The following is an 18,918-nucleotide window of genomic DNA, read 5'->3' as shown; positions in this document are numbered from 1 at the left end:
GCTGTATTAGAGAAAATAATTTTCAGTTAATGTGCCTGCGAATTTGTTTCTGAATGACTTCTTATGTATTTATGTGTGTTAAAAGAGACTGCTTGGCATGATACCACAAATGAGAAAGCAAAGTCTGAAGTGATTATCTGGGAGATGTTTTATAATACATTAAGGATGTATTTAAACCAAGAATTGGTTAAGCTTGTTTTTCAAGAACAAGAATTTTATTAGATTTTGCCAAGGGAGCTAATTGCAGCTCCCATTAAATATGTTGAATCTCTAAAGATTGTTGAGAGACTTCTACAGTGTCAAATTAAGTGCCTTTTTAATGACTGCAGATTTATTTCATAAAGATGTAGTATATGTGCAGCATTATGAAAGAATATATATATTTCATCACCAAGGACTGAAACATTTTGGAGAGCTTTCATGCCGTTAAAAAAAACCCTAAGCATAAAGGAACATTTCTTCAGATAAGGAGAGGAAAAAGAAAATGTGCTCTTGACATTTTCCCTTACTTAAGCTCTGATTATAAGTGATTATTATGCAGGTAATATTAGTTTAGAAAACTGTTGTAGACTGGAAAAGATATTAAATTACTAGTATAATAAGCATACAGATATTGTTGAGCTTAAATTTGTTACTGTTCCATTTTCTGAAAGGAAGTATAAAGATCATTTGTTCAAGCTGTAACCAACAGCAAAGAAGTCAAATTGGATGATGGAAAATAAGCCTTGATTTCCCCCCCCCCCCCCCCCCCCCCCCCCGTGGGTTGAGGTTTGGTGGTTTGTGTTTGGTTTTTTTGTTGTGTTTCCCCCCCCCCTTGTAATTAGAGATTGTGACTCTTACAGAAAACTTAAAAGGGACTTTGGAGTGAATGACTCATCACTGAAACAAGATTATGTACTGTTTCTGAGATTTGAAGCTGTTGGGAATAAAGATGGCTCTCTGCAGGCCCTCAGTGATGGTGCCACAGCAATCACAAGTATGTTATCAGAAATGTATAGTCACCAACAGAAATGTATATATGGATGATAAAACTGTATAAATTGATTTTTTTAATTTCTTCATCTTCTTAGCAGTTTTATGGGAAACTTGTGCTTATTTTATTTATATCAATACAAATAAATTATTGTAACTTATACCTTTAATGCTTTAGCACCAAAAACTCTTCAAACAGTGAGTAGAAAAGAAGAAGGAAACATGCATGTCATGAATACACTTACTGCTAGTGAACACTTTAGAGCTTAATTATAAATGTAAATATTTGGAGGACATAAAAAAAAACCAAAAAAAAAAAAAACCAAACAAAAAAAAACCAGCCGTTTGCAAGTCACCAGCACTTTGGTAATACCAGTTTTGTGCATTTTCAAGTGAATATTTGATCACCCTCAAATTCCTTGATGAGGGAATACGTTACCTAACAGCCATTATAAGTAAGCACGTCTGTGTTAAGTTTATAGAAAATTGCATTATAAATCATATTGTATTACAGTATTATTTTGTTTTTGCAACCATACAATTATAGCATGACTTCTCTGTTAGTAAGCTAAGAGATGTGTGAGGTTTTTTATTTGTTTGTTTTTTGTCTAATGTAGTGAATCATCCTCATCACATGGAGTTAGCTTTGACAGGTTCTGGGCTTCCTGTCATGTTAACTTTTAGTCCAGGACCAGTTATTAAGTTTATGGACTGTTTCCTGGGTGAACAAACACAAGTTCTATGCACACTCAAAAATGAATCCGAGTCCCTTCCAGTAAGATTCAGCTTCCGCAAGACTGCTCACTTTAATATTTCTCCTGAAAAAGGAAAAATTAAAAAAAAATCTGCAAAGGTAATTACTTCTTTCTCTTAGATTATGTAGATCTCTTAGATATGCAGATTACTTTACAGTGGTCAGTGGTGGAATTTCTTGAAAATAAACCAGAACAATTTCATTTCAGTAGCCATGACGTTTCATATCAGCCAAATATATAATTTTTTTTTTCCTCCTTATGTAGAGTCTTTTAATGCTCTTTCCTGTACGCCAGGAAGCAATGAGTGTTATTTTAAATTTGGAAAAAATTGTAGTACTAAAGAAACCTTACCTAGGTTTTTCCTGGCTTTTGATTTTTTTTTTTTTTAATATTTTACTGACTTGAGAAGATTGATTTATACTCAAACCTTTGCAGAATCCTTTTCACTTCTTTAAGTAAATCATAAATACTCAGTAACATAACATATCTTTTCATGGAAGAAACTTTGCCGAATTTAAGGCAAATATGGAGACACTTATAATTTCACAAATCTGTAACTCAGGACACAAGAAAGAACAATTTGTCTCAGAAATGAGCAAGTGAGACTTTATGGTGTTCTGAAGTGTTTTATATTTCCTTATATTGCCAATTTATGTGTGGCAGTTGGCATATTCTAAAAGTGCAGTTTTGAACACCTGTCTTAGAAGTAAGTGTGGAGAGAAGTGACTCAATTAAACAGAGAATTACACAAAACTTTTCGCTTTTCTGCCTCATACGTCTCATAATGACTTTTCTTTTCCAGGATGTGATATTTTCATTTTCTCCACATCAAATAGGAACATTTAAAGTGAAGCAAATTGTTGATATCATTGGTACAGGACTAGAGAAAAATAATTTACAGGTTTCGAAGAAAAAATCCTTTCACCAAATGTATTTGAGCTTTATTGGTGTGTGCAAATCTAAACGAAAAAACGTTCTTTTCAAAATTAATCCTGGTAAGATGCTAAAAAGATAAGTGACAAGTGATAAAATGTTTTAAAAGTATGTTTTTAACATTTTAAAAGTGAACTTTTTACTATTTTTAGTTTGTTTTTAAAAAATAATATCTCTTTGAGTTGAGGAATGCTCATTTGTATGATATATACCCATGTGTATAAAACAATGGCTAAAATAATTGTACCCCCCCCCCCATTTTAACAAAAATTGAGCTATTAAAGCATAAATTTTCATCATATGATTATTTAACCTTTATAAATCAGAAAATAAAGGCTTCAGTTTTTGCCAGTGATGACAGTACACAGTGCTAGTATGTTTCAGTCGTAAGTAGAGACATGTGTAAAGCACAGAAGGAAGTTAGGGAAAATAACAGGGTACTCCTTATTGATTGAAAGTTACTAGTGCCAGATGAATTTGCCAGTTAATACAGCCTGCTACCTGTCCCACATCCAATGACTCTTCTCATCCTATGAAGCCTATGCCAGCAGAAAGAATCTTTCAGGATATGCAATAATTGATCTCTAACTTGTTCCTCATGTTCCCAACATGTCCCACAAACAACTACTTTACAGCAGATTTGACTAAGCCTGTCACCGAGTGTTAAAACCAGTCATGGGAAACGTATCTTTTTCTATCATCAAATATGCCATAGCACCTACAGGTAGTACTAGTGCAACAGGGTTGTCCTGTACAGTGGTGCATCTGGCATCTGTGTGTAGATAAGGAGCAGAGCTTGAATACTCCTTAACTGGCTGCTGCCCACTTGGAGATGTACTAATGAAAAACAGGAAGGCAATAATCATGTTTTTCAAAGAGAGTCTTGTTGGGAAGCAAAAAGAGGAAGTAATTGGAAAGTCAGGATAAAATGCTGTTCTCTCTACAAATACCAGAATGGCTGATAAGCCACTGGACATTCCTGCTACTGTCAGGAAGGTATTTCAAGTCCATGGCAATAAAGAATTGATGAGAAACTAAAGTTTTGCAATTTCTGGGTTTTATTGTTGAAATCCAGAAGTCCTGCGCTTTTTCTGCAAACACAAATAAAATATATTTCTGCGGATCAAAGACTTCAATGTAGTATTCAAGTTTTGCTAGGTCTTCTAAATGTTCTTGTCTACCATTTGCTCTGTTAATGTCCCTAATCTGCTCCTATTTGCAGGTTTATAAAGAGGTTATGGGCGGTATTTGTACTCTATAGGCTACTGATATCTGTGTTTTGATTTTAAGCTTCATTGAAGTGTGGAGGGAAAGTGAGATTTTTCAGATCCTTACATAGATGGGCTCTATATCCTCCTGTTCTCCCAATCTCTGTGGATGCGTATGTGTACTTGTCTCTCTGTATTCGATGGAGGGGGGAAGAGACTGGAATGAAGCTTCTTGCAAACTGTGCCTCCCTGGGCAGTGGAAGTTGTAATCACTCCTGTAGTTTGGAGGATGAAAAGGGGTTTTTTTGTTTGTTTGCTTGTTTGGGTGTGGTTTTTTTTTTTTTTTTTTGGTAGCCATTTGAGAGTAAAGTAAGGCTAAAGTGGGTAAAACCAATATGTTTATTTCAATATATCAATTTTTTTGCAGGTGAGGGAGGAAGGGGAAGTTGAAGAATGGATTTACTTATTTATTTATAGTGCTGTTTTAAATGTCCTATCTTTATGTAGGAGAGATGAGCAAACACATGGCCTAGTTTCTGTCATAATTTTTCTCTTTAATGTATATGTGCTTTTCTAAAACTAGAGCGAAAAAGATCTGAGCTCTCTTTTTAGTTGTGATTGCTTGGGAGCTCTTTGTCAAAAATCATGCCTGTGTTTGCAGCCCTTATGACATGCTTTAGGACACTGCAGACTGTTGTGACAGAGGCAGCTCTGAGTGTTCCGTCATTTGCACGTGCAAGACAAAGCGTCACAGCTGGACATAGTAGTATGGGCTCTAGTATTTGTGATCTAGGCCAGGGAAGGTTGCTGACTGTTAGCATGGTCTGAACGCCTTCTTCCCCCTTGTCAGAGAAAAACATAATAGGATGGGTGACTGATTGTTGGGGTGCTAGGTAGACTAATATAAATTAAGAAATATTTTTCTAATACTTTGAATTTTGTTTGGAAAGTATAAGTGTATGTAACATGTTTTATTTGAATTTTAAGGTATAACACCAATGATTTCCAACGCAACTGGACAGTTTGTAGCTGATGGCACAGGACAGTGCCCTGATACAGCACCTGTGGCAATACTTAAATCAACACAAACACAAATTCATACTCACTGGATAAACAGGAATTATAAGGGTGATGCACTTATAGCTTTTCCTAATGACCGGGCAGCCAGCATTAGGCCTAGTGAATGGAATAAAAAGTACAGGTAAAAGTTATGCAAATACAGTATTTAAAACCACACATTTGTATATACTGTATAGTAGATCAAGACTGGTTACTCTTATGACAGTTTACTTTTTTTTTTCAGGCTGAAAGTTCTTTAAAATTCATTGCATCCTACTTAACCTTGAGCCTCTTGCACGTAAATTTCTGGAGTTGCTTTTCTTATGTGAAACTACAAATGTAGCTATTGCACTTTCAATATTTCTTTTTTACGGTTGCCTTTACAAGGTCAAATATTAATAATCAGCTGTGATAAAAAGAATGTTTGCAATGAAATATATATGTAGCAAAATTAATGTTTTCTTTCTAACAAGACCCAGAATCATTTTACATGTGTAGTGAAACTACAATTCTCTTTAAATATTTAGGACTATTTTCACAAAGACTGAGAGATATAATTATATAGATCCAGAGTTTTCTTATACTGACTCTGAACGACTGTCAAAAGAAGCACATAAGGAATACTATGCAGACTTCATTTCTAGTTTAAGACAGCGTCGTTTACAGAAAGATGCTGCTAGGTAAGACTTTGTTTAAAGGATAAATAAATACTTTAGGGTCATATGAAAAATATGTGTATATACGTGCAGAATTAACATAGTGACACCAATCATATACCTAAATTTGTCCCCTGCTGAAATGCTTATGGTTTTGTGACCTTCATTTATAATGCATTCAAAACCCATTTTGTTCAACTGTTCATTTAGACACTTAGAGATCACTTCCTGGATAAAATATAGGGACAGAGGCATGGAACTTAAAATAAGATGCCAAGTCTTAAGAAGAGTTGGTTATGGTTAATAGGGAAAAACATAACATTTATTGTGTTGGATTCTCCTTTCTTTTTATAAAATAAATTGTAAGTATTTCCAACTAGTATGTCTAGCTCACCCAAAGTGAAGGAATCGGTATGTATATTATGATATAATTTGTGGAATGAAGCAGATAAGATTAAAGGATTGTATTGATCTTCTAGCCTTATAGTAAATTCTCACTTCATGAATTTGTGTATTTGGTTGGTATGCTGTGGAGCAAAACCATGTGAAAGCAGAACTGACAGCTCTGCTACTTTTAAAGTTTTATTTAAAAAAAAAAAAAAAAGCGCCTGTAAAACCTCCAAAGCAAGAGAAGTAATACCTTAAGAGTGTTAAATTTGCAAGACCCATTATTTAAAAATTAATAATACCAGTGGATTATTCTTGTAATCTCAGTTTACCTTGCTCTGTGTATTTACAAGGCTTGCAGAACTGGATTTATTTTATTTTTATGCATGCACATGATGTATGGTTTTCTTGAAAGGAACTGGTGTAGTGTAGTGGGTGAACTGTTGTTTATATGACCATAACGCATATATTCAAGGTATATTGCATGAGGAGCAAGAACAGAAAGGAAAGTGTCACAGTTCTCAGATGAATTTCACTGTTACTATCAGACATAGTAATAATTTCTCTGAGTACTTGATATGAAACATCTGTGTAAGATCTCTGGAAGTTTTAAATCTCTCGGTTACAGGTGAAATTGATTGGAGTTGAACTTTGACCAAGAAAAGTTAATTGCTCTGAAAATTAGGCTATAAGCGGTCCAGTTCAGACACATACAACTAAAGAATCCTTTGTAATCTTGGCGTTTGCTAACTTTTAAGTGCTTGACATTACAAATTAATTGTTCTTTAAGAGGTATTTTAGACATAATATTTATATTTTGGTAGCCATAATGCTTGCAACCTGTTTAGCTAAGCAGCTGCCACAAATGTGCAATAGGTGTTAATCTTTGCCTAGGCAATACAACAGAAGACTTTTTTCAAGGCATTTTCTGTACTTGGTTTTTTTTTTTTTTTTAATAATGAAATATTCCTACTTAAAATATTATGTTATGTTTAAAAATCTTAAATAGTTTAATGTGTAGAACATAGAATGCTCAAACTTCCAGATTTCCATATTCTCTTTTTTTTCCCGCTTCCTCTATAGGCAGTTTTATATTTATAATAATTCTGTGAGCATAGGCCTTAAACCAGCTGAAGGGCTTATGTCACCAAAGATCTCAATCGCAGATCTTCACAAGGAGAAGCTACAGTTGAAAATGCTTCCTTTAGATGAGAATTGCCTATTAACTAGTCAAAAATTGGCAGCAATTGGTTCTAACTCTTCAATCAAAGAAGTAAGTTAAATGCTTGAGTAGTAATGTAGGCATAATGTGTTTACCATATAAAAAAGCATAAGAATTTTGATCCTGCTCTGAGAAGATGTCTTGTGCTTATCACAGATTTGGAGTGGGCTTAGTGCTATGCCATCTTCTACTCAAGAGAAGGAAGATTGTAGTCTAACTTTGACATCCAAGCAGCTTCATCAAATACTCATTGGTAAGACTTTTAATTTGGTTACTAAATGCATACAGTTGTTATAAAAGCACTTATTTATAGTAACACAATTTAAGTCCATAGTTGTTCACCTTAAATAGAAAATAGCTTAATTTGGTGGCAGCTTGGTATCTACAGTAGTGTTTAACTAAAGCTTCGTACTCCTCAGAAAATACTGAGGTATGATTAGGTATGAACATGTAAAAGGAGAGCTTACTTTAAAGACTGCTTATACTACAGCCTATTATAGAGAAATCAATACAGCATAGTATGAGTGCTGCTCATACCCTTATGCCTTGTTATTGCATAGTATCTGGACCAGCATTAATATCAGCAAGATTCATGGGAGTGTTCAAAATGTTTCTGGGAATTAACAGTGAATGGTGATACCCCCAAAAAAGTAAAACTTCAGGATCCTCCTTCAAAATAATTTCAGTGGAATACTCTGTGATGGGGAGTAACACCTTCTAAAGTCTGTGAGGGACTCATCTATTAACAACACTTGGTACTAAAACTGGTATATTTTAAGCTCAATTTTTCTTCAATAAAATTATTTAGCAGCAAACTGAACATTTTCAGTACTTTCTGGGCTTTTTTTTTTTGTTTTCAGTGAAGCCAGAACTTGAATAGTGTAGCTATGTATACTGATACACTTAGGGAAAGGTAGATTAAGGTAAACATTAATACAAAAAGTACTTACAGTTTTATAAGATGTTTGATTAGTGCCATGAGCACTGAAGTTTGCAGACCAGAATAAAAACTGGTGATAGCAGTAAATAAAGTAGTGAAATAATTCTGTCATCATCAAATTATATGCGTTATTAAACAAAATGGTCACACATCAGCGAGCAAATAAACAGGTTAAGTGTATAAACTCTCAGTGAGTTGCTGGTTCTCTAGCCATTTAAATATCTGATTAATAAAAGAAAGTATTTATGATTATTAATAATGCCTTTAGTAAATAGCACATTTCTTTTCCTATTTTAATAGCTGGCTAACACAGACAGAATTAAGAAATAAACGTTGGTGCTGGCTTTTGAGTTGTACTACTGAAAACATTCACAGAACATGCGTGGTATTTACTTCCAAATTTTAGTGTGAATTTGTTCTGCTGCAGGATGGTTCTAGCTGACTAATTCTGTAATTTGAAGAACTAAAATGTTTTGATCATAATGTTTTAGTAGCTATGCTTCATTACTTTACTTTAACTTTTACTTTTTAATGTTGAAGATCTTATTTCTTATATATTCCAGGTCCTTCTACTATGGATTTTGGTGATGTTTGTGTGTGTTCTACAACAAGCAGAAAACTGCACATCATCAATAACTTGTTAGTTCATATATGGATACAAATTGAGATTGAAATTGATGAATTACAGCAGACAAGTCCATTGTCTCAGGTGGTGCCTCCGCTTACAAAGACTCATATTCCAGTTGTATTCGAGACAAATACTCTTGGAATGTTTAAAAGGTAAGGTTTCTTATATTTGTCTTGATTTAGATATTTCATTTGCAGTAGTAGAATAAAAAAAAAAAAATCACATGGCTGGTTTAAACACAGTGTAATTATGATAACTGTTAATAGTGTACACTTGTTTGTGGTGATATTGCAATAATTAATGCAGTTTTATGTTGCAAAATTTTGCTAGTATAGTAGTGTTTCTTAGGGTTTAAAAAAAAAACGTAAACTGTCCTGTCAAAAGTCCATATAGCCACAGGTATATCAGGGAAAAAAGTTTGCTATTACAGTGTATTTGTTAGGAGAAATTTTATGGAAAATACTGTGCTCTTTCCAGCATAGTGTTGCATCACTGCATCTATGCTCAGATCTTTTGATGCACCTCATGGGTAAATGCATAGGCAAACTGTTTTCTAGCCTTCTGGTATGGAGATGGAACTCTTACTTTACTAATGCTGTTAAAACGACTGTATGAGGTTGATCAGTGTTTGGGATGATCATCACTTTTGACATGATTTCAGTTGTATGCAAAATAATTACAAATTGCTTTCTCTTTTCAGTCTTAACTGTGTGTTCACACCCAATCATTTTGTTAAGTATTTTCTTGCTAATGATTATATTTCACATAAATTTTACTCTGACTACAACATAATAAACAGATAAAAATATTGAGAAATATATATTTTTATGTTACAGATCTTTCACTTATACAATAAATAACCAACACCTTGGGCATGTGCTGGTAGTTGCAAAAGCAGTGTCTGTTGAACTTGAGCTGTCTGCAAGGGAACTGATTTTAAATCCTATTCCTGGCTACTTAGCAGAGACTGAATTTAGAACAACTGTCAGGATATACAATCCCAGAAACCATCCTGCTGAGTTTACTTGGAAACCTATAATTACAGATAGAGGAATTGCATTTTCTATACAGCCAGCCAAAGGTATACTATGCGAGTACAATATGTGTGCATGTATCTTAATGTTAAGTAAGACAAACATTCAGCTGATGCTAGAAACTGTATTTTTTAGATTTGGGTCAATATCAGTGTATCCCAAAAGCAGCGTCAGATCAGAGTGTTAATACCATAGCAGCACTCCCTGTATAAGCCCTGCCCTGAGTGCATACTCAGCCCAGTTCATTGTTTCAGTGTCTAGCCATCGGTGCTTACGTAATCATTTTTCTCAGCACAGATTGCTGATATTTCAAAAGTGAGGCAGCTATTTAATGGCAGTTAGCACTATCGTACAGCTCATCAGGATAGGAAATTTTCCAAAAGCACTGTATGAATGAAGCTGCTAAGAAGTTGATGTAGATAGTCTTAAGTGACACAAATGAATTCAATCTGGGATTAGTTTCCACTTGCATTATGGATCAGTATTTGTTAGAAGTGTGTGAGACATTAGCTTTTACCTTCTTTCCTTTGAAAGATAGTGTTCTGCAGGAGTATGCTGAAGCTCCATTATTAAAGAACTAACTGCTAGCTGAATTGGCATTACACAGTTCAAACAAGACTTTGCTGGATCAGGAGCTTGGTGTGCTCAGATTATTCAGGAAAGATATTTCTGCTTATATGAGTTCAGACTCGGTTGCAAGCAAGAAAATGTTCATGGTCTTTCCCAAAGTTGTTCTTCTACAAGAAGGGTAGTCTGTTCTTTTATTTTTTAAAATGTTGACTATTTGGGTAATTCATGGCTAAAAAATACCAGTGAACTTTGAGTGTGTTTTACTGAAGGATACTGGATGGATAAATGGATTATGCAATTGTTATGAGAATTCAGAAACTAATTTTACCTAATTCAGCATACTGTTCAACACCTTTGCAATGTAGGCTTAGTCTTCAGTAATAGAAGGTCATTTCACTTTAATGTGCTTATGTTATTTCTAATTATACAGTGTAATTTTATAATTGTACATGTGTATGCTATAATGTGTAAATTATGCACATTTATTTAGGTTTTGTGGAGGCATATAGAGATCTGGAATGTGAAGTTGTTTGGCATCCAGGGTTCAACTCTCCAGAAGCAGGAGAATTCAACTTGTGTGTGCGTAAAGGAAACAAGATTAAGTTGAAATGTTTTGCAAAGGTAACAATTCATACAGCAGATTTAGAGAAGAAAATGTATGTTTTTTTAAACAAGTAATTTCTTAAATATATTTCTGTTATCATGTATTTGAAAAGCTATTTTAATTTCATATGGCTTCTATTTGACATGTTTAACAAAAGAATATTGCTCCAAAGACATGATGGAGAAGGCAAGACAAAGACAATTTGCCTTTTTCTTGCTTTCGATGATATATTTCCTTTGCTACCACAATTAGTGGTCCTTATATATTAAGTGGTAATTATTCTTGGCTCACTTAGTGTAGCCAAACAAAGGTTGAGCGGTGGTATGATAGTTTGTTAGATACATATTAAAGGGATAAAAATGAAGGTGTGTGTGGGAAGGTATGTTTCAGAGCTTCAGGATAACAACAGGCTGTAATGTAATTTTGTACTGTTATTTGATAATTTGAAAAGCAGTGTTCTGGATAGTCTTCTAAACAGTGAAACTGAGCTTAGGTTAATCATTTGTTATCTTATGTTACATGCCAGGGAGTATGAAGGAGACAGACTCTTTTTTTTTTTTTTTCTTAATTCTTTTACTGTATTCTACTGGCTGCATGCTCTAGAACTTCCATTTTGGGAGCCAAGAAAACTTTTCCCTTCCTTTTCACGTGCCTGCTTTTTCTCTCTCTCTTTTTTTTCTTTTTTTTTTTTTTTTTTTAATTCCCCAGTAGCTTTTTTTTCTGTTGTTTCTCTTCTTTTGAAGCCTTGTAAACCAGGATGTGTGTAAATTAGAATATTAGCATTTCTACTGCTATCAAAATCTCTGAAGTATCTTGTCCTGATCACGCATTTAGGATTAAAAAAAATCATGGAGCTTGTGTTGTTAAATTAAATTTAATTAAAACACTTTTATTTGTCTTGAAATTAGCCCAGAAATATCTCTGGAGTTGTGTCTGCTCACTTTGAATCTAGATAAGTTCAATACATTGAGTAAATCTTGTCTCACATTTAAGCTGTGTTTTTCTATTTGAATACTTCTAATTTATGCATTTCCACAAGTATATTAGCTCATTATGTAATGAAAAGAAAATTAGGCTGAATGATTTATTTGTACTTAGTAATATGTTATTTAGTTTGCTTGTTTTCTCTTCTGTTTATATAGCTTGGTACTACTAAAGTTCAGTTTATGGAACAAAGGATACCCTTCAGTCATAGTCCAGTGGGTTTATCTACCTGTAAGACAGCCATTCTTCAAAACATAGGATACAATCATGCATACTTCCAAGTAAGCTAAAATTATTTTTAACATATTTAATTTCTTGGGGTGGGGAGGAAGAAGGGAGTTCATTTTATGAGATCATGTTACAGTTTTGTGTTCTCAGTTATTACATACGCATCTACGTAAGTTTTTGTCTGGTTTTCTGAAGAAACAAGATTTATGTAAATAGGAATTCTGTCTGTCTGTCAAATTTGGATTGATGGATAGATGGACTGACAGACAAGCAAAGTGGTAATGGATTCTGGAAAAGATTCTGGAAGTTTCATGAGAATCAGTGGTGAGTGTAGAACCCCATACTGGTATACCCTATGAAAAAGCAGTTACAGCTTGGATGGCTTTATATTTTGAGAGACAGAGCAAACTGGCTAGTCATCCTGGTCATACTGGCTGGCCAATCAGTGCATGCATAGACCCAGAGCAGTCACAGCAAATGTGATTACTTTGCTAGACTAACATCTGAGAAGAAGATAGGCTGTATTATGAATTGGATAAGAGCCGAGATGGATGCCAGAGTGGGTAAAGACATAATACACGAATTAGTAGGAAACGTAACCTCATTAATTCTCCTGATCACAGAATAATTTGCTGTATTTATTTAGTGAAGCACAATAATTTTCATTAAAATCCTCAGAACTTTTGTTACTACATTATTATGGTACTAAGAAATTTGATTAATTTATTTTGATTAGTACCATATTTTTCTGTTTATCAACTGAGCATTGTAATAACAAGTATTTTTACTACACTCTTGGAGCATGGGCCTGAAAGAATAAAATCAGCGTAATCAGTAAGACAAACAAACAAACATACCTAGCCTTTTAAGCCTCCACAGTTACTCTTAAGCCAAGAGACGTCTGGTTGGTCTTGGTCATTATCACTTGTGTAACTATACTTTAAAAAGTTATCTGTTTGGAGTGCGTTAGAGAACAAATTCTATTTTGTCCTTACTAATCATGGGTAAACTGAATATTTACTCCTAGTATTATTGAACTTTACAGTATTAGGATCCTGTGTCCCATCTTCTCACTGTGGATGTCAAAAAAGAAGTGATGAATTTATCTGTCACTGAAAAAATGCTTTGTAGAATATTCTGGAGACTTGCTAGATGGCAAATCTTAATTTTAATAACCACATGAAAACAACCCAAAAACTAGAATGTGAAATTTCCAACTGGTGTGCAAAAACTATTTCATAGTAGAAGCTGACAATCATCATGTTTAGGAATCTACTACTTTATTTTGTTTACCTGTATTTTTGCCCCAAACTTCTAAGTCCAAGTTAGCATTATATATTATGAAGGTTCTCCTTTTAAGAATGTAAAATCTTCATGATAGATATATTGGTATTTTTAAACAAACAAACACAAAAACACCCCCACTCCCCCCCTTTTTTTCAGTATTATTGTTTCATGTTTGTGTTTTGAGGTTCTTGATTCAAACCCACTGCCTGGAATGACGATCAGCCCTTCTGAAGGGGTGGTACCTGTGGGAGGCCATGCTGATCTCCAAATCTGTTTCACTCCGAATGCAAAAATGAGTTTTGATACAAGAGCAGAGGTATTCAAAACTGAAAGAACTTGTCTTTTGAGTGTTATGTTGTGTGCTTATGTGTGGAGATGTGTGTACATTTGAGCATCTTTTGGATTTTATCTCCAGTGTTCTAATGCTTTTTAAGAAAAAAGAAAAAAAGTTTTCTTACAGCAGTTGATTGCTGCTATAATCTATTCTGTTATTTTGGTCACAGTCCTGCCCTGAAGTATCCAAACAGCCTCATAGTTTGAGCTGATTCATATTACACCTTTGGCAAGCTGTTGAAACTAACGTGCAATTGTCTTCAGAAGATCATGTAAACATATCTGCAGTTTTTATGATCTGTAGAGGAGCAGGACTGGTATGCTGCAGTGCCTGTAATTTCTTGACTTCTTTTTGTGGTCATTTCAGAGGTGGATTTACTAGTAGATTTGATTTGATAACAGGAGTGCAATAAACATTTAATCCTATTTTGTTTTCTGCATGCCTGCTTCCTGCTTCAGACAAATGACAATAGGAGAAAAAGATGCTATCATGGGGCTGATCTTTGCTACCTTTTCTGACTCTAACCTTGGATTCTTCATCTTCTGTGGCTGCCTATATTATGTTCGCTAAACCTAGTATCCATTTCTTTTTTCCACTTCTAAAAGAGATTTAGCATTGCTCAGAACAATAGTATCTATTTTGTACCAGCACCTCTGTCAAGCAATTTGTGTTGTGGTATACTTTCCAGTCCTCACAGCTGCTGAATAGATCTAATCCATCCACTCAGCTTTCTCCTGTTGGAGAAAACTGTTCGTTCTAGTGATACAGCCTCCTGCAACATTATTTTTGTCTACAGAAGACTGGTCTTTCCTGAAACTTTGTTGGTTTGTTTTTTTTTTTTTAATTGACAGCTATGACTATCCCAGATATGGTATGCCACAGAGGCAAAATTGGTTCTTCTTTGAAGCCACATCTCACTGGAATCTGTATATATATCTTCTAGAAGATGAAGGTGTTTTCTTTACTTCTTTATATTTCCAAAAGAATAATGCAGTATAAGTGCAGAGTTATTTTCATATTTTCATTACAAATTATGCTGAATGTCTTTCTCCACTCTGTATCTGTGGGGTAGGTTGGTGGGTTTTCTATTTTTTTTTTTAAAACTTTTTTTTTTTCCATGTAATTATGACAGATTTGTTGGGATAGTTATGTTAAAATAACCTTGTCAACAATCACATTGTCATCCATTCACTTAGGTAGCAGTGCGAAATTCAGGAGTACTAGTGCTTAGGATTGGTGGATTCGTAGAGATCCCTGAAATAAACATTGATGTGGTAAGTATGAAGAAATTGTAGCAATTGGTAAGACTGATACTGATTTGCTTCATCTAGATGTCAAAGTGGCTCATCCCTACTTCATATTTTTCATTTTTTCCTATACTAACTTCCTGAGAAAATTGTAAAAGAGAAGAACATAGGAAGAGAAATTAAAAACTAAATGTACATATAACAGTTGCACTAAATGGTAGCTGACAGCTTTAGCTTTTGAACTAGACAATCTGGAAAAAGTATGTTAAAAAGGAGAGGATTTCTTTAAGGTAGTTATAGGGGAAAAAAAAAATGCAATAAGGGAAAAGGAATCCACTGATCTGTTTACTGAATGATGAAAACTTTCCTGATGGTGTAACTGGCCTTATGTATTGAATTCTAAACTGTTGCGGTTTATGTCCTGGGAAGAATTTAAAGATAAGGGTTATGCAAGACAACTGATTAACTAAGACTGTTACAGTGTTATAAATTGTGAATCTTTGAACAATTATATTGTTTGCATTCTGTTCAATTACAAACTTGACTTCACAGTGCTTTGACCCAATTTTTTTTTCTTTAAACTTACAGGAACTATTTGACTTTGGTGGTGTTTTTGTCGGTTCTACAAAATCAATTCCCTTTTTGCTGCAGAACAAAGGACAAGCATGTACCAGAGTGGAGTTTGATTTTTCTAAGTATAAGGATTTTAAATTGAATGCTAATGACTATTCAGGTATTTCCTTTTGCTATATCAGAATTTTCATTAAATAAAGAATGGATAATGCTAAGAGAAAAATCTGTCAGACTATTTCTGGTATACAAACTTTCTGATTTAAGAAAACCTAAAGCAATTATTTTAAAAGTGACGCTTAATATAAATTAAGCGAAGACATTTTGGTTTGCCTGTGAAATGACATTTGCCAAAAATAAGCATTTGAAAAATGTCATCTTGCCTGTGGATTCTCCCCCCCCCCCTTTTTTTTTTCTTTTCCCTATAGTTGCTAACGTATGTTAAAAAAAAGTTTAAATACCCTCTCACCAGTTAAAATAAAAAACCAATTTAAAAAACCCAACAAAACAAAGCCAAACAACTATACTAATTTCCTATTCATGGACTTTAACCCACCGTTTTGACAATATTTACCCTTTCAGTTAATTCATCATTAGTGTAAGGGTCTGGACTTCTCTTTTTTCCTAATGGTACAGGATGTCTGCAGGTTAATCGCAGGGCCTCTGTTCTGCATGATGACCAACTCAGAATGGCATTGGGGCAATGTGTGGAATTAGATTGCTGTTCTTTTATTTCTTGATAGAACTAGTGCAGATTCTTATCCTTTACTCATTGTTGCTTATCCCTTTTCTACTTCAGTCCTGGTACCTCCTTTGCTGTTCCAACATCTTTATTGATGAGGGAATTTTGCAGCTATGCTTATATGGCCTCTTGTCCCTGCAAACTAAGGAAATCAGGACTCTTTCTTTTGCAAGACAGTATTATAACATTTAGTTGTATCTTTATGTAGAACTATATGTGGATGATGACAAAAAATGATCTGACAAGAACAGAGGGGTTTTCTTACCATGAGGTAGACTTTAAAGGGAAGGTGAGGGCTCCTAGTCACTCATCTTAACTTGGAAGAGAACTGTAGGACTGTCTACAATAGGCAACTAGCCAGTGTGGGAGTTGACTCATTGCAAATAACGTCTAGATCAGAGTTTGTGCTTGAAACAAGTAATGTGACATCTAGTCAGGTCCAGTACTGTCCAAATGATGAATACTGATCTCGGAGGAGTGTTACCTAGTTTATTGGAAACCCATGCTTCTGCCAGTGCCTTAAAATTGGATATGAAAGTCTGAAAAATGAAGCAAGCCTTACTGGTAAACTTCTGTAGTGTAGATTATGCCTAAAAGTAATTTAGAAAAGCAGTTTCAACTAACTATTTTTCTCCCTGTGGTATTAGTTTTCATTATTTAGTTAACTATTTTTGCCTAATGCTTTTATTCAAAAGTAAATGACAGTGTTTTTTTTTTTTTTTTTTTTTTTCTGAAATATTGTGTTCTCCCAAATCAATAACTTCAATGAAAGTTGCTGGTGATTAACACTTCTCAAAATTACCTCCAGAATCCTTATGAGAAATATTATATTCATTTGTAACTTTGTGAGAAATGTTTACTATACAGATATGTAGATACCTTATGTTGGAAATCACTTTGAAGTACTGCAACTACTACAAAGTTGATATATAGTGTAATAACATCTGTAATTTGCTTCTGAATTTTGTTTGACAGTGGTTGACTGCTGTTCTTCAAAGCCTTATTTGTATTCGGTTAACTTAAAGGGAAAATCAGCTTTGCAATGCTTGCTGTCCTTCATGCCAAAAGAGGTAGGTTTATGGGGCAACGGTGATTATGCTAGATTAAAATCATGCTCTGTGATATTTCTATGGTGAAAGAATATAGACATTTTAAATGCACATTTTAGTGTGTGCAATAGTTTTATAACAGTACTCCAATTCTTAAGAAAACAAGCTCTGAAATAACCTTTATATAACTTTTGCTGCTTTCCTTAAATGTTTGCATACACAAAGAAAACACACTTTCTTAATGACTTAAAAATGGAAAACGTATGAACTCTAAATTGAAGTGTCTTACCATACATTCATGAAGTCATTCAACAAACTGGCAGCCATTTTCTTTTTGCAGCTATTTGTGCTTTAACTCTCAGATGACCAAGGGACTGCAAAAGTAGAGGAGTTTTATGTGTCATAAAGATTGGCAAAGTTGCTTTCTGATTGAGCTATTTGAGGGAAATAAATTGAAGATATGAGACTTTATGGGTTAGTTTTACATCAGGAAAATAGCATTTTATTGGCAGTAGGTGTAAATAGAGAGTGCTATAGCAATTTTTAAACCTAAACCTATTGAACAACACTTTAGAAATGGAGGGTTTGGGTTTTCCACATATTTGGAGAACAATGAACTGAAAGAAAACTTAGTCGTTGATATTATGAACCAGCATCAGAACAAGCAGCTGGGGACCACTTCTATAGCACATAAACCTGTTGTATTACTGCATTTTTACCTTAAAAAAAAAAAAAAAAAAAAAAGAATATCAGAGACAATGCATCTTGCAAGGGTCAACAATATTCTTTTTTCACTTCCCCCCCCCTCCCCCCGCCCCTTCCCAGCACTTTCATTTTTTAATAAATGGGAATTCCTTTGTTCAAAGCATCCTTCAAATAATATTTGCATATTACAGGCTGTGTCTGCTAACACTGTGATTTTCTTCCTCTTATTACTGTCAGCTTAGATTCTGTGTACACATGGAAGCTATTGTGAAATAACTGATGGTGTGAATTTATAGCACATTCACTACTCTGAGATAATTTTTCCTGACAGAACATGAGTCAATAGATTCATGAAAAATGAGCTATTTCAAACCAAATTATTTTCCTCCTGTAGCATAGCAGGCCTTGAGGTTAGGGGAAAAGCAGTAGATGTCATATCTTTAAGTATCTTGACACTGTCTGATGCAACATTCTCATAAGAAAGGTAATCAGATTTAGATTAGATACAGTGTTAGGGAAGTATGTAGTTATTTGCAAAATGGTACATGCAGAATATCACCAGTGCCCTATTGTCAAACTGGGGAGGAACTCGGTAAGGAAAAATGCTGATATTTTCATTTAGGTAGGAAGGGTCAATAATAGAAATGCAAGACTAGATAATGCTGTTGGAGTAATCTGTGTGTATGGTATTGTAGATCACAAGCTGAACAAGAATTAAGAGTAGAGGCAGACACCATACTGATTTATATAAATAGGAGTAATGTTCGTAAAGCAAGTGAAATAATTATTCTAATCAGTGCTGAT

At 34.2% G+C, this 18,918-nt stretch overlaps 1 protein-coding gene across 1 annotated transcript in view; it reads left to right on the top strand.

Moving 5' to 3' along the window:
- Positions 1-18,918, top strand: part of CFAP47 (cilia and flagella associated protein 47) — a gene marked incomplete at both ends in the record, with an annotated part of 347,065 nt that overhangs the window by 14,411 nt on the left and 313,736 nt on the right. Inside the window, 15 exons of the mRNA XM_082336357.1 lie at positions 843-976; positions 1,590-1,825; positions 2,530-2,722; positions 4,856-5,069; positions 5,455-5,607; positions 7,054-7,243; positions 7,349-7,445; positions 8,696-8,912; positions 9,597-9,841; positions 10,855-10,985; positions 12,111-12,233; positions 13,652-13,783; positions 14,998-15,075; positions 15,637-15,781; positions 17,336-17,430. Of these exons, the coding sequence (XP_082192483.1) occupies positions 843-976; positions 1,590-1,825; positions 2,530-2,722; positions 4,856-5,069; positions 5,455-5,607; positions 7,054-7,243; positions 7,349-7,445; positions 8,696-8,912; positions 9,597-9,841; positions 10,855-10,985; positions 12,111-12,233; positions 13,652-13,783; positions 14,998-15,075; positions 15,637-15,781; positions 17,336-17,430 (2,383 nt within the window). The remainder of the gene's footprint in view (positions 1-842; positions 977-1,589; positions 1,826-2,529; positions 2,723-4,855; positions 5,070-5,454; positions 5,608-7,053; positions 7,244-7,348; positions 7,446-8,695; positions 8,913-9,596; positions 9,842-10,854; positions 10,986-12,110; positions 12,234-13,651; positions 13,784-14,997; positions 15,076-15,636; positions 15,782-17,335; positions 17,431-18,918) is intronic.

This window comes from Platalea leucorodia, assembly GCF_965183815.1.
Source record: "Platalea leucorodia genome assembly, chromosome: 2".
NCBI classification, from domain to species: Eukaryota; Metazoa; Chordata; class Aves; order Pelecaniformes; family Threskiornithidae; genus Platalea; species Platalea leucorodia.
Note: the sequence above shows the minus strand (reverse complement) of the source record. Positions and strands in the feature narration are given on the sequence as shown.